This window comes from Pezoporus wallicus, unplaced genomic scaffold, assembly GCF_028554395.1.
Source record: "Pezoporus wallicus isolate ANWC-B61680 ecotype Strahan unplaced genomic scaffold, APGP_CSIRO_Pwel_v1 contig_5690, whole genome shotgun sequence".
NCBI classification, from domain to species: domain Eukaryota; kingdom Metazoa; phylum Chordata; class Aves; order Psittaciformes; family Psittacidae; genus Pezoporus; species Pezoporus wallicus.
The window spans coordinates 916960-932944 of NW_026642407.1; the positions used below are offsets into that span (position 1 = coordinate 916960).

General features: G+C 44.4%; 1 protein-coding gene across 2 annotated transcripts; it reads right to left on the reverse strand.

The window, feature by feature from the left end:
• Positions 1-535: 535 nt before the first annotated feature.
• BMP3 (bone morphogenetic protein 3) lies at positions 536-15181 on the reverse strand. Of its 2 annotated transcripts, XM_057429919.1 has the most exons (4): positions 14177-15181; positions 4861-5771; positions 1865-1944; positions 1112-1249 (listed from the first exon to the last, which is right to left on the reverse strand). In XM_057429919.1, the coding sequence occupies exons 1-4, from the start codon at positions 14508-14510 to the stop codon at positions 1243-1245; spliced, it is 1332 nt and encodes a 443-aa protein (XP_057285902.1). In that variant the 5' UTR covers positions 14511-15181; the 3' UTR covers positions 1112-1242. The 2 variants fall into 2 exon arrangements, with proteins under 2 accessions (XP_057285901.1, XP_057285902.1); XM_057429918.1 differs by lacking the exon at positions 1865-1944 and having other exon boundaries at positions 536-1249.
• Between the last annotated feature and the right edge of the window lie 804 nt (positions 15182-15985).

The following is a 15985-nucleotide window of genomic DNA, read 5'->3' on the forward strand; positions in this document are numbered from 1 at the left end:
ATGTTTTCTTTCCTGGTTGTAGTTTCTCAAATGATGTTTTAGAAGAAAACCTTAAATTGACAGCATAAGTATGGACAATTTGATTTTCAGAGAAGTGAACTGAGATAAGGAAAAAAGAAAAAAAAACATCTACTGATTCATGTAACCATCAAAACAGAGGCAATTTTGGTCAAATAATCGTAGCTAAGGCCTACAGGTTAAGAATTACGGACCAAATAATTTCACGTCAGGAATTGCCTGGCATGATTTACTCACAGATTATTTGCAACTGTGTTCTAGAACAAGTCCCTCGGCCACTTCACTGAGTGGGATACATTCACACCCTTGGCACACCGCTTCCGGAGCACCATGGAAGACAATTCTGGTTTCTGGAAGATGTGGTGCTTTTGAGATACCCCAATTGTGCAGGCAGCCATAATGCATTTTATGTTCTTCTGACTGGGGGCAACAAGATCTAACAGGCTGAACTAGGAAAACAAATACACACATTTAGTCAGTGTATATTAATTCGAATACATCTTAAGCTGTATACCTAAGGCTCTTAGGATATCGGATTTGTTTTTCCTCCTTGCTGCACTACTCAATAACCTATGGCAGAAAGCTTAGCTTTAAAATCCAGACCAGTATATTTTGAATTTCTCTCCCCTTTAGTCACCGTAAGAACAGAGACAAAAATCAAGAGCTACTGCTGCTGCTTCCAGCACCTTGTACAAAAATAAATCAAGATGTCCTTCTGACAGTCTCAAAAATCTTGAAGAGTCTTCTGCAAATTCCTCTTCCATCTTTTGATTTCAACAGAGACAGTAAGTTCCCATTCCCAAGACTCGTGTCTTGGTCAAATTCAAGATGAATGAAGTCTGTGTTCTCTTTCCTTGGAATTGCCATTCCATTTCCATCCTCAGTGTTTGGATTTCCTTACATTGTTTTTCTCTTTGTCCAAACAAAATGCACTGGCAGCGCAAACAAAAAGTACATACTGCGAAACACTCCCCAGCCCATTCTGCCCTCCCCAGCAGCAAGTGATCATCTCAGCATTTCAAAAGGGTCTCCTGAGACGTTATCTGCATGCACAGGACTCCACTGTCATGTTGGGGTACACCTTAAGAACCACATTTTTATTTTCATCAAAGAATAAGATACTAAGAGAAGACATTTTGTCGGGAATGCAGCAAGGCTCAGGAATGCCTGGGACGACACCAACGGCTCTCACTATGCTCTGGATGGTGGCATGGTTGGATGGCTTCAAGGCCTGCAAGAGAAAAATAGGACAGAGAATATAACTACTACAGCCACATTAGAAGGGACCCGCATACCCTAGAACAAAACTGGTTTCTTCAAGAAGGGTCCTATAGAGACCCCACAGCTGATCAGCTGTACAATATATCTTCTATCAAATTAAGTCACACTGGGGCTGCAATTTAGTAAAACCTGCAAAGGATTCACTGGGCAGCATTCAGCTACTCTTGTACATGCAGATGTTACACACTGCCTGACCTTTTACCCCTGTGGCTGTTTAAGTTTACTGTCATAGCTTATCAGATGAATGAGATGCAGGGGAGTGGTGATGCTTTGTTCAAAACATAAATGCAAAGTTTGTTGCACCATCCTCCTCATGGCTATAGTTTCCCAGCATTGTTACAAAGACATTTACACAGACATTTACAAAGACATCATCTCCATCTGTGATTCTACGAGTCTATGATCTAGGCAGCTCATCTCAAGAAAGACATCTCTGTTTGGAGTTCAAGAATACCTGTGCTCCTCAGTAGTAATTGATAGGGATATAAGAAAATGTCTTAGATTAGTATACAACACAGATTTCTGCATCATTTCTGCCTGCAAAAGGGGGCAAAAGCTCTGGTACCATCCAGCCTTGTCTCTTGTCTCAGGTGCAGTCCAGCATTCTCCACAAAGGGACCTGGGAGCCAAATGGATCTCCTGAGCCTGCTGGTCAGACATCAAAAGGTAAAACATCTACCAAGACCCAGTTTCCCATTGCCAGTAGTACTGAAAGTAAAAAAGGTGTCTGAAGGTGCTGTGTTAAGTTCCCATAGGAAACCCTTCCGTTCAGATATGGAATCCGTACCAATAAAATGCTAACTTGCATAGAACTAATTTGAAGGACGGCCCCAGCTGCCTGTGGGAATCACCTGGATACGTTCTGTCATTCTATGATGAAAGAAATATCTCCATTTGATACATGTATTGTACAAGACAGAACAGCCTCCATACTGGCTGAAGTCCATTTGGGATACACTGCCTCTGGCCCTTAAAGTGCACTCTTGGGGATAACCGGCTCCGCTTCTGCCAGTGGGAACGTAACTGTGACCCCAAGTAAAATCCAAAGGGGTGTGCTTTGTGGGAAGGCGAATTCCCTCCAGAGTACTGACCCGGCACACTGCCCTGCACAAGGGCCAGCTCAGGCCATTGCCCCAGTCATGGAAAGTGGGCAGAGATTTGCTTTTAGGAGAGGAGAAGTAGGGGAGGCCAAGAGGAGCAGTGGGAGGAAAAGAAGCCGAGCTGCCTCCAAACTGACAGATGTGTAAACAAGTCCAGCTGCAGCTCCAGCCAAGCTGCACACCATCACTCGGGGTCTTGCTGCTCTGTTGAATTCCCTTAATGATGGATTATGGGCAGGGCAAATGGTGTCAGTTCTGAGCTTTCATTCCCGACCTGGGAATGCACTCTGCAGCATTAGGCAAGCCCAGTGCATGTGGGTCTGTCAGCAGTCAAAGCAGCTATGAAATCTCAGAAAGGGTAAGGCCAGAAAATGTGGAGGTAGGAAGGGGAAGGGTAGAAGAGGCACGTCCATGCTTCCTTACCCATCAGGTTGTGAACTTCAGGAACCCGCCCTCAGCAAGAGAACATTATATACTCATAGGCACAGATTAGTTTGCTATTGACTGATGGTTATAGCATCACTTTGCAAACAGGGTCTTATTAGTTGCACTAGACACTATGCATAGCTCAAGAATAACACATGGCTCTAGAATGCGCTCGCTTCACCTTTTTATAGAATTTAGCTTTCCATTCTCTTTGGAAAACAAGGTCATTTTGGTTTTCATAATTCAAAAAGTGCACAAGAGGAACAATTTGAATTCCAACAGTGACAGGAATTTAGCAATTCCTTTCAGGGAACCAGACTCACCGGGGTGTTGGTATCCCACTCTATATGCAGTATCTGGCAGCAAACGTTCAGCTTCACAGTGCCTAAATAACTGTAATGCTCTGCTGCTATAATCCCTCACACAACTGAGTCCAGAGAGTTGCACACAGAAAGGCCAGATTAGGCCCTTTAATAGAATTTGGAGAAGGAAACTGTTCTCCCGGTTATGGCTTTGCAGGCTTAGTTTATAGCAATTGGACCTCCTGCTTCATGTCAAAGTCATTTAAACTCTGCACTGTATTTGCTGCTGTTTATTTGCTGTTTATTTCTTGCCTTTTTTCTACTATCAGCTTTTTCCAGAGCAGAGACCACTTCTGGTAGCATGTACATGCCTACCCCAGGCAGAGCAGAGGGATGAAGAAGGAGGAAGAACACTCCTTTGGGACTGCCAGACTTAGCTACCATAAGAGTAGCCAATAGTGCAAGTGTACTTATCTGAGAAACTGGAGCTAAATCGCAGTACCTTGGGCACTGAGATACTTTACCTGCAGGAAAGCAAAACCTGAATTTGGCAGAACATAAATTGGTCTTTTCCAAACTAGTTCATTCTATGATTCTATGAACTGAGCTTCACTTTGCCTCTTCAGAACCACCGGTACTAAACTCATCTCAGGACTTTTTACTCACGGGAGCATTTGCATCACTCATTGTGCTCTTCTCCAGAGGTTTGAAGGAAGTCTGGGAGTTAGGCCATGATGTTATGGAGCACGCTACCGACGGAATCATAGAATCAACTAGGTTGGAAGAGACCATTACCCCAGGACTGCCAAGTCCACCACAAAGCCATGTCACTACCTAGCGATGGTAGGCTTGCAAAGGCTCTGTGAAAGGAATAGCAACCTTGATATCACAGTGCTTTTTCATCATTACTTTAGGTTTCTGCAAGTTTATCTATCTCCACAAAGATACATGATGATTTTTGCTGCTGGAGAACCTGTGTTCTCAAAGTCTCACCTGCACTCTCGAAGAGAGACTTGCTTTCTGTCTGAAGTTTGTTATCTCCTATTTTGACAGTCGAAGCAAGGGCTTCTAAAACCACTACATTCAAACTGCTTTTGAGAAACCCTTGTTTGCTCTCGAGCATGCTTATTATTGAGCAACCAGTCTACATCAGGCACTGGCTAACCCTGCAGATACATGCTATGTATTGACTATTAAAAGAGAGCTTTTCTGCCTCAGGAGCACATCACCCTTTCTTGCTACCTACATGCAACCACCTCACACCCAGAGGGCATTTCACAAGTCAGGTGGCCAGCATCCACTGCCTTTGGAGCCACTTGTTCCATCAAAGAAGCAATTCATCACTGGAGTCTTTTGCTTAAATTTGAGCATCCCAACTGACCGCTCGCTATGCGGGAAGTATTTTTGGCAATTTTGAATCATAGATTCCTAGAATAGCTAGGGTTGGAAAGGACCTTAGTTCCAACCCCAATGACATGGGCAGGGACACCTCACACTAAATTTGGGGACTGGACAAAAAAAATAACATGCAGTATTTTTGTTTTAATTGCCTTTACAAGCCTGTCTTTTTACTAGCTCTTCTAACCACTAATCCTTGCAGCATGACACAAAGATACCACTTACTACATTTGAACATGTAATGGGTGACCAACCACCTTTTAGTGACTCAAGAAAGAAAATGCACAGTTTGTGGTAACAGCGCAAATGAAGTAATAAAGACCATACCTCCATACCTTTGAAATTGGGAATTGGCATTCCCCTGAGCAGTAATAGGCATCAAAGGATTTTGGGGAAATAATCCACTCGTTCCAGCCAATGTCTGCAAAATCCACCTTGAGATAACGCCGGGTGCAATACCGGGGCTCATTCCACTGCTTCCTCCTCGCCTTCTTCAGCGTTTGCTCATTGAATTGAAGGGCCTGGCTCTTCTGGTGAGGATTCTTCCTCTGCTTTTTCTTACTCTTTGCCCTGTCTGACAGCTGTGGCTGGAGGCTTCTGTAGGGTTTTCTGTCCTCCCATCTCTCATCCTCATTGTACTGGTACTCGGCTCCTGGAAGCTCATTATTCTGCAATGGCAAGAGGATGTTTGTGGAGCGTTTTTGTCGCCACTTCCCAAGGCTGCTCCTCACGTGGTTTTCCGGCCTGGGAAGGACCCTCGCCAGAAGATGATGGTGCCCTTGCAAACTAGAGATGACACTCTCTGGCTCTGAAATTGCAGAATCATTGGCATAAATCAGAATGTAGGGTTCATAGAGAGAAGGTGCTCGTTCCCAGGGGCAATGGTTGCTCAGATCCATTTTGACACCTATCAGTAGTTCATTGTTTTGTTTTGCTCCATGCAGGAGCTGAGTGATATCCTTTCTCTGCCAGGAAAAGGTGTCCTGGTGAGCTATGGAGACATTGATGAGGAAATGTCCTAGGGTCCAAGTCTTGTTCCCCACAGAAGGTAAGGTCCAGACTGAAAGATGTATCTGCATTTCAGGTTTCCTGTGCCTGTGATGAGAACAGTCTCTGGACCCAGAACAGTTCCACTTCACATGCAGCAAATCACCTGTATAATAATATACTGAAGCTGACAAGACATTTTCAGACTCTTTGAGGGATGTCAAGTTAAAAACATACATCTTCTGGCTTTCAGGGCTCCCTAAAAGGGGAAATACTTGTATAAGAATATAGGCATTTCACAACATTACAGTGGAGAAAGGATCGTGAAGTTCACAGGACATTTTCACACAGTGCTGTGGGAATGGGTTTAGGCTGTTATTCAGAAAAATAACCAAGCTGGTAAACTGGTGACTGTAAATAAAGCACTTTCCATCCAATTTCCTTACAATACTTGACTCCATCCAGAAATACACATTTCCTACTGGTCCTCTGACTTCAGGAAACCAACTCGGCCACAGATCCAGAAAAGCGTCATTTCCAGTACAGGTCTTTCAAAGAGTTTGACAGCTTTATGTTCTGGGTGACATTCTGTGCTTCCAGCCTGCGACATCCCAACTGCTAACATCAATAAAGTCCATCAAAAGAGTATATTCTCCCTCTACCTCTCCATCCTCACCCCAGCAATCAGAGTAGCCTCTTATAAATATTTTTTTCTAACAGATACATTAAAAAGACAGGAATCATCTCTGGAAAGACAGCACCCTTCCCAGCAGATCACATGTGCTGCTTCATTAAATTAGGGAAACAACAACATATACGTTTGTCAGCCAAACAGGCAAAAAAAAAAAGGCCAAATAATTTACAGAAGACACCCTCATTCACACATTCAGCCCAACGTATATGAGTGGATCATATAGGTAAGTTCCCAATAGCTGAAACTATGGTACCACACCCACCTAATTTCTAGCTATTACTTATGCCTGGGGAACTAGATTCCCTTTGAATTCAGTCCTGCTTTCGATTCCTCAAGCCGATATCATCTGTTTATTACATTTGTACTAAGCACACATGAGGACTTGACCTCTGCTTGGTTTGTAATTGCTACTATAATAAAGTTAATACGTAATTTGGCAGAGCACTAAGTACATCAGACTTAGGAACCAGAATTTATGCTATCTCATGAATGCCTGTTCAAGAAGTTATTATGTGAATCACTGTTGTATGTTTGGATTTTATTTTTTAATAAGAATTTTTTAATAAGAATTCCACTTAACAAATACTGCCTGTTCTAAATTGGCATATCGTAGTGGAACAGAAAACAAGCTGCTTTGGTTTATAAAGAAACCCTAGATGGTATGAAACAGGAGGAATATATAGTTTTGAATGAAAGCAAAACTCAAAAAGCCACTTTTGGCATTTAACTCTACACCCAAACCTAAGAACTTGCAGCAGGTGGTGCTATTTTCTCACTAAATGATCACACTCAACCATCTCTCAAGTTTTCACATCATTCAAGCTGCAAAATCAGCTTGAAACCAGTGACTAGTGGCTGGCACAGATGTCTACAGATTTGCTGGCTTCCGGCTTGGAAGAACCCAACTGTGCGGCCTGGGTTTGTGTCACAACTTAGGAACGCTATGTCAAACACATCTATTGTGTGATAGTGATCCCTGACTCCCAGATGTGAGCAATGCACTGAAATAAGTGTTCCTGCAGCATAAGCATTAAAAATGACAGACGCAAAGCTTTAAAATACCTACAAATGCAATTTTTCCTCAGGAAAATTTCACTCCCCTTAAATGAAACTTTATCCTTAAACCCAGAGGACAGAAACTGCTGAAAACCTGTCTCCACCATAATGTCATTAAGCTGTTAGCCCAGGTTAGGAGCAGAGTTGAAACTTCTCACCACGGCCAGGAGGTATCCAGTAGCATCTAACTAAATTTCCTTGTTATGTGGGAAGCTTTCAATGAGTCTCATCCAGCTACTGACACAAGTGAAGTTTTACTGAGTGATGTGAGCTGAGGCTTTAGTTTTTAAAATTACTTACACCAATAATTCCTCTCATACAGACTGTTCCATTGATTGATTTACCCCCCTCACTAATCCCAAAGAACCCTAAACAAAACCCCAAGTCAAGTCTGAGTGGGGCTTTAATTCCAACACCTTGTCAATGTTCAGTAAATGGTATTCCTAGGATGCTGCCATCACTAGCTCCATGTTCAGTGGAAAGGAAGAGGTATGCAAACTGCAAGGTCAAGTCCATCAACAACTGCTCAGCAGCCAGTAGGAAGATGCAGACTGACTAAGCACAGACAAGGCCTCTGGCCAGGTTGCACTCTAAGCCAAGACAGACCTCCTTTAGGGTCTTAAGGGCAACCAGATCTCCTTGCAAGAAAGCCCTCTATTGATCTAGAAGGTCAAAATCAGCTTTGCAGGTGAAAGGAAAACACAAGCTCAGAAACTGACACCCTAGAAGATCACTCATCAGAATAGCTTTTTTTCTTAAGTTTTCAATATCAAACCAACCCAGTGAAGACAGCAGCTTTGCAGCAGCTTTCTTGATGCTGTCTTTCAGAGGGGTGCTGGACAGAAGGTCCCTCTCTTCCAGGGCTGGCTCTTATGATGCAGCAGCGGTGGGAAGACCAGAGGAGCCCTGGTAGAATACCTTGTCAATGTTCCGTAAATGGAATTCCTAGGATGCTGCCATCACTTTGCTGCCTGGCAAGATTCTGTCTGCAGCCTGTGAGCAGCTGTGCTTAGTAAACCTCACACTCATCTACAGCAGTATACAATGCATTTCAGTGACAACTTAGTATTATATGAGCAGCAGTAACTTCCCTAGCTCATTTCCTACACTTCCCAACACTGCGAGCAGCAGACCGCTATCAGGGTAGCCCTACTTGAGCTATGTCTTTTAGTTCTTTCTTTAATGAGTTCTGCTATCTCAGCTTTGATCTTTTGTAGTACAGAACAGGAAGCACAGAAGACTTCTCAACAACAAAGCATGAGAGGAGAAGACTGAAGGGGAAATGAGCAAAAGAAATACATGTGTAACAGAGCTATATGCAAGTAATACCTTCCACATACTCTGAGCCTGGATTTCAACAGCAATCTCTGCTGAGGGAGCACTGTATGTTGCTGCCAGCCCAATGAGGAATTTTGCAGACCAAACTCTGTACACAAGAGCTCTTTTGAATTGCAATGGGGAAGACATCACATCACTACACTGTCAGTATCGCTTGCTCCTACTGACTAGAACTTTGGAGGTACATGCAGTTGAAAGCATAAGCTAGATATTTATTGGCCTCCTTGGCCCATATGCAAGTCATTATTCAGCTGCCTGCACTCTCTCATGTGAATGGAACCCAGACCCCAGTAGCACCATGGCAAAGTTTACCATGTTGTCTATGGGAGATGCCAGCTTATTTACGGATAGCTCAGACCAGAAAGCCACCCAGCTCACAGCTCTACAGCCAAAGTACTTGTACCCACTGAATCTCGTCAGAGGCATGACCCGTGCTTCCTCACCTCCCTGCAATAGCCCACAGCTGCATGGAATGCCTGTTATGGCATTAAAAAGGTATTTGAAGAAAAAGCATTAAGTCTGTGGAGACTGGCATCACCAGCATAAACATATTCATGTTACAAGGGGCAATTCCAGGCATCAATAAGCTAGAACAAGTCTGTTAACACGTGGTATGTTTACCTTTATAGAGGATGCACTGACATTTTTAGGGACTGCCGGTGAAAAAGAATGCAATAACGAGGACTATTTAGTTATACAGTCATAATCAGTCATCATTTAAATGAGATATTTAATATTTTATAAACTGTGCCCTTGTGCCAGTGCAGAGTTAAGAATGTATCAGTGTTTCCATTGTAGAACTTGTTTTCATGAGTTCATAGCCCAGCTACAGAAGTTTGCTCAGACCAGGAAATGCTAACAAGTTCCAGAACAGGAACACAGATTTGGAAGTCAGATTTCTTGTTTTCTCCTACCTTTGCTCAAAATCAATTGCTGCTTCCCCCTTACCAATTTGAGTATTTTGCAAAAGGAAAATACAGGATCTGGTTCTCTCTTTTTAAAGAGCCATAAGACTTGATGTCAAATTGGGTTTATTATTTTTTTAGCAAAGCAGATAAGGTTATAGCAGCTAGTAATTTGATATAAAAAAGTAAAAAGTCCACTAGACTGGTTAAAGCTATCAGTTACTAAAATAATTTCAAGAAGCACCAATGGTGCATGCTTAGGATTGAACCTACATGTGGATTTTATGATATAAAAACCATAAATATGCACACTGCATATCATAAATGTGGCTGCACACTGGGAAAAACATCTCTTTTCTATATATTTTAAGCAGAAAGACCGTAGCAGGTCTGAAAACTGAACATAATATTGAAGTTAGCATAAGCTAAGCAGCTAAGGAGGTTGCATCAATAAAGTACACAAATCCAGGAAGGAGAAAACAAAAAGCCAACCCTACTCCTTCTCACCATCCTCGTGAATTCCACTTCAGCTAGTGGCAGTAGGTCACACTGTGCACAGCGTGTCCCGTTCAGGTCAGAACACTTCACATGTAAAGTGCCATGCTGGAGACACCAAGTGGGGACTGCGAGCACTGATCACGCATATGCGTGACAGCACAGTGAGGCAGGGAGTAACACAAGCCAGAAACCCCAAATTCTGAGTCAGGTCCTGAGGGGCCAAACCTACAGATCCTGCCCATTTTCCTTAGAAGAGGTTTGCAGATTCGGGCCTAGTCTACACAAATTCCAGCTTAATGCTTTACAAGTTCCCTTTGCCTAAAAATTACCAGGATGCTGCCTGTATTTTATTTCTAAGGGTACAGCTACAAAAAAAAAAAAAAAAACAAACCCCAAAAGCCACAAACTCTTCCTGTCTCCTGCCTGTATGTTTTTAAAAGTCTTGTTACAGAAGACCCTTCATATTACCAGAGCTCAGAGAGGCTAGAACACAGCCCATACTGGTTTTTGCAGGCCAGTGATGAGCTTTCCCTGTGCAGTGCTCAGTTTCCCCTGTTTCCGTGGGCACTTAATACCACAACAAAGGAAAGCAAGGCGTTTTGAAAAGGAGGAGAGCATAGTTCTGAAACCACAAGAATCGGCCTAGGGGCAGGTGTAATACCTGAAATTGCTTGAAATTCAGTCAATTAAAAAAGAGTTTAAAGTAATTTCTGACTGTATAGCTTTACTATAACATCATTAGAGGGACCCTCCAATTAAAGTGGATTTTTTTTTTAAATGACTCATTTGCAAGACATGTTCTATGATTAAAAGCACTTTCAAAAGCAAACTGAAAGTCTTGCATTTGAGGCTTTTAACTTTCTGCTCTCTCTTATTTATTCCATGCTGTATCTTTCCTCCAGCTCCTGAACCTCAGAAGTTGCAGATCAGCACCCCTCTAGGGGAAGCACTCAAAGCAAGCAGATTTCTGACATCTGGAGGTCTGGTCATTCAGTGGTTCTGCTAACTGGCAGGAGATAAAAATGTTCATGTGCAGAAGCTGAAGCACAGACTCAACCACAGCTTAAGAGAAAGTGTTCAGTTCTAACTTGCAGATCACCCAGCTTCTCTCCCAGCTATCTTTGTAGAGTCCCAGGGGACGGAAAACCATTCACTGTTGTGGTACCCACAGGTAAAGATCCAGAAAAGGCTTTGTCTTGAGATTTTTCCTAAAGCAGAGCCTGGCCTGAGTAAGACCTGGCCTGAGTAAGACAAAGGCTGCTGGTGCCACCTCAGAAATCTGAGAAAACTGCCACAGAAATCACAGGCTGAACATCCTTTGATTCAAATACATAGACATAAATGAGAGCAGTGAAGTCAATGAGAGAGAATGGTGCAGGAATGTCACTTGATCCACTGTGAATGACAGACATTCTTACCTCACTGAAACGGATCTGGGGCTTGAGGTTTCTTTTGGCTTTGTCATGGGCACCACAGGTTCCTTTTTTGAGTGACTCAAACTGAACAATTATATTTTGAGATAATTTAGCAAGATTAACAGGAAAGAGATTTGCCTGAATATAAGATCAGATGAACAATCATCAAAACTAATGGCCAACCCCCCCCAGCCCAAGCAACAAACCGCTAATAATCCATCCTACTTGTGGAATCTGGTGTGCAAGAGAATTCAGGGCAGCACAGGATGGGAACTTCAGAGGTAGCCACACAGGGCTGAAGCTCTCATCCTAGCCCCTCAGAGGACTGAGACACAGAAAGAGAAACTTGCATTTAACAGATGGTAGGATGTTTCTTTTGATTAGTCACATCTTAGTTCTTTCTTCTTGGCTGTCCAGCACAAGACCACAGCTGCCACATAGAACAACACTTTTCTTCCACTAGAAATGAGGACAAGTCTCAACAAATGCTATCAGTTGTTGGTCTCATCACACAACCTGTCTTAAAGGGTATCAACAATTTGTCTGGCAGGTTACCAGTGAAATCTCTGAGAGGCCTTTCCTGTGTACCACAGAAAAAACAGAGCCCTCCAGGGGAAAAGTGAGGACTGAAAGGTTTCACAGCCACCCCGAGAGTTGTGTTTCAGAAAATAAACTCTTTTTTCTCCTGAAAATATACAATTAAATTGAAAAATGTATGGTTAAACTGCAAATCAAATCACTAAAGATTGTCTTCAAGACCTTTTGCTGTAGATGTAGGAAAACAGGCAGATTTTTAGGGAAGTTCTGCTCATCACAAACAAAAAGCTGTCTCCTGAAGGGGCTGCCAGCAGGGATGGTAAAATCTGCTTAAGGAGAAACAGCAACATAATTTAGTAATTTAACTGATGCAGCCACATTGTAAGGACTACAGGAAGCCTGTGGGAGACTGAAATGTGCAGTCAAGGAATGCAACGGTCAGAGCAGAGGATTTGGAAACAAACTACCTCAAAAGGGAGATGCAGTGGATGTACCATTTCCTTCAAAGTACTGGCCAGCCAGTTGGGCACAGGGAAAATGACAGAAAGGAGAAAAAGCCTTTTTGCTCCCCCCACTGCCCCGAGGAAAATTTGACCTGAGGTTTTTCTGGAAAATCGCTTTTCTGCCATCAATAACTATACAACATGAGCTGCTACTACCTATGGCGAGAAAGAGACAACAGATAACTGGTTAAAGGGTTTGCATTAATACTTACAAGAGCGTCAAAAAGCTTACAACGACACGCAGTTTGTTGCTTTGGCACTTGAGCTGTGGAAGTATTGGAGGAGGCAGAAAGAGATTACTCAATAGTGTGTTTATAGGACTGCTGCCACCCAATGTCAAGTGAGAGTATAAATATAATCAGAAAGACTAGAGAGATGGGATTTCAACCAAAGGCCTTCTAAGGTTTAGAACAATAAATATATTTAATCAGATATGTTTAAAGGAGCAAATATCACTCTGCTGGGATTATACACCCTCCCCCTTTTTTAGTATTATACCTTCCCCTCTTTCAGCAAGGGAACCACTTATTTTAGAGCAAAGCAACATACATTAGATGTTACCTTGCAAAAAGTGGTCACGTCAGAAAAACAAGAGAGTTCCTCTGCAGGAACAACAGCTCGGGAGTCCCAGCCCTCCATCCTTCAAACCCAGGGTATTTATACCTCTAAAACCTCTCCTGTGGACAGAAATACTTGCAGCAACGTCTGATGAGAGCATTTATAGAGCTGAATCCTAAAACACCAGAAGCCATTCAATTATTTATAGTACTTGATCTCTGTGCAGAGCTATCCTATAAGAGACACTGTTGCCTTTGAAGAATCAGAAGTAATGACTTCCAAAGAAACCTAAGGCAAATCTGGCACCCAGCTCTCAGTTTCCTGGGAGAGGAAAGAATCAATACAGGTCCCTGAAACTCTCAGATGACACTGACTTTTACCAATAGACACTTGCCCATGAAAAAGATGGTGGGTCAATCCACTAGTGCAATGAAAAATAGAAGACTGGCAAATTGGGCTGCTACGTACAGCATGACAGTTATCATACAAACAGCCAGTTTTGGGGATGCTGTGGATTTGAGAAGCATATCCAATGAGGGTCAGAGCCAAGACAGTGCCATCCTCCATTTTTGCTAGCTGGGACGCTGCAATGTTATATGCATATCTCCCCTTATGAAAAATGGCTTTACATTTTCATAAATCTACCTGTGCATGACAGTCTGTAATCACAGAGACAGCTAAGCTCCACTGCCAAAGATGTTGAGATGCAGTATTTACCATGCACAAATGATGCTTCAACTAAACTCATTTGATACTGCCCCTAATTGCCAGTACTGTCACCAGTGTCACCAAATGAGGACACTTGTAGATGGTATATAGGGTCGCCTAACCACATTTCTGCTCTACCACATGCAACTCAGCCCTTGGTTTCAGCAGAAGCTACACGTGCAAAACACTGATAAGAAAAAGCTCCAGAGAGGATATGTTAATGACTCCACTTCCCTCATATGGTGCTCAGCTATCATATGGCAGACATGGCATATGGAGTTGAAGAGATAAACCAGTGATTAAAATATGTGAGGCAATATAAACATTATAACCTAAAATACACGACTGTGGCTGCAGGAAGCGTTACTTTGCCAATCCGTTTCTCATCTCCTTCCCTCCATCCAGTTCCCCGGCACTAAACCGGACACACTCATTCCAACAGCTGGACTTACCTGCGGGCAGAGGGCGGAAGCCTCGCACCGTGTTGCCGTGGCGGAGGGGCAGACCCAGCAAGTCCTGGGGCTGCTCCACCGCTCGTCCTGCGCTGTACTGGTCGTAGAGCCTCAGCATGTGCTCCGAGACCTTGTCCCGCGGCTGCAGCTGCTCCTCTGCATGCCGTGGGCCACAGTCACCTGCAGCGGCTCTGGCCCGTCCGCGCCGCACAGCTCCCAGGGTTGTGCGCCGCCGCAGCCCGACCCAGCGATCCTTCAGCGCATCCCCTAGAGCCAGGCACAGGCAGCCCCAGCCCAGGCACAGGCACAGCACCCAGCGGATAGACGCCTCCATCCTGCCCCTCCGAGCTCGCCAGGTAGGCTCCGGCGTCCCCCGAGTCCTGGCCAGCAGGCAGGAATAGGCCAGGGACCCCAGCGCAGCTTGCTTCGGCCAGGAGAGACTCCGGCAGCAAGACGTGCAGATGAGGCTGTGCTAAAGAAACACAGGCGGGCTTTCCTCTTTCTGGGGGGCAAAATAAAGAAGGGAAAAAAGAAAATAAGAAGAAAAGATAAAAAGTGGGGCGGAGGAAATAAACCGCCCGTTCTCCCCGGCGCTGGCACTGATGGCGTTTATTCCCCCTGCTGAGCAGGTTGTTTCTTGACGAGAGGCGAAGGTGCTGCTCCCGATGCTCACTCCTCTCCTGGACTGGTGCAGGCTCAGCGCGGGTGAAGTTTTTTGTGGGGTGTGCGTGTGCGAGTGAGTGCGAGACTCGGCGCTGGGGCTGATCTGTGCAGTCTGCAGCCAATCACACCACGCCCTGCTCGCTCGCCTGCGAACAAGAGGAAAGGCAAAGGGTAAACCACCACCCGAAGGAAAGCGCACACAGAGGCAGACGCACAGGGAGACTCAGATATGGAAATCCAATCACTGGCACTGACTGCGTCCCTGAGGGCAGCCGGGAAATAGGGTGGCGGGATGTCCCCTTCCCACCTCCACCCCGCCTCTTCCAAAGGCAGTAAAATATAACATGACTTCAGTAAAACGCAAATCACAAGTCAAACCGCGCTCAGCTTGCTCCCCGGGGAAGCCTCGAGGCTTGGCTGGACTCAGAGCACAAGCCCATGGCCCAGGTGAAAGGGACGCTGTCCAGGTTGTGCTGGGCTCAGCACACCTCTCCCAAGGAGCTTCCATGCTCGGTGGCACTTCACTCCCTCCTCTATCAACCTTCAACCGGGCCAGGGCTGGCAGCAGTGTACCTCAGCAGCCCAGAGCCCATGGGAAGGGAAGTGCACCATGCCCAGGTAAAAGGAGGACAACTCGTCTCAGGCAACAGCCCTTCAACATAGTGAGCTGCATGGCATCCACCAGGGAAATCCTGCACCTCAGGACTCCTCCACCCACAGCACAGCAAGGTACTTCTTGCTTGACTGAGAGCATTTCACGAGGCTCCTGACTTTGCTGCTTTTCACTACCAAAAGGATAGAAATGCTTGGGCCCCCTTCCTAGCACCACAGCACCAGACAATATGTCCCTTCCACAATATACTTAGCAACATAAAGAGAGGTAGAAGAGAAGCCTCTGCTTTGTTTTCAGAATTTTTAAAGACACTGGTTCCCAGACTTCATTCCTAACCTGAAGGGGGGAAATTAGAAAGTTGGCTTGTAGATCAGTACGTGCAGCTTAGCACACATCATTTCCCTCATGCAGCATTCACGTTTTTCAACAGGCTAGAGGAACTGTATCATTATCAAACACTAAATATAACACTAAAATACATCAGGTATTGGAGGTTGAACTTGCCTTTCAAATCCTATGGAGTTTGTGATCAG

Excerpts from the sequence above, each read along its gene's own strand:
- BMP3 (XM_057429918.1), bottom strand. The coding sequence starts at position 14,510 with ATGGAGGCGTCTATCCGCTGGGTGCTGTGCCTGTGCCTGGGCTGGGGC. Across the intron at positions 5,772-14,176 it reads CTTCCGCCCTCTGCCCGCAG|GGAGCCCTGAAAGCCAGAAG; the intron begins GTAAGTCCAGCT and ends TTCCCCTTTTAG. Across the intron at positions 1,250-4,860 it reads GCCAATTCCCAATTTCAAAG|GCCTTGAAGCCATCCAACCA; the intron begins GTATGGAGGTAT and ends TTTCTCTTGCAG.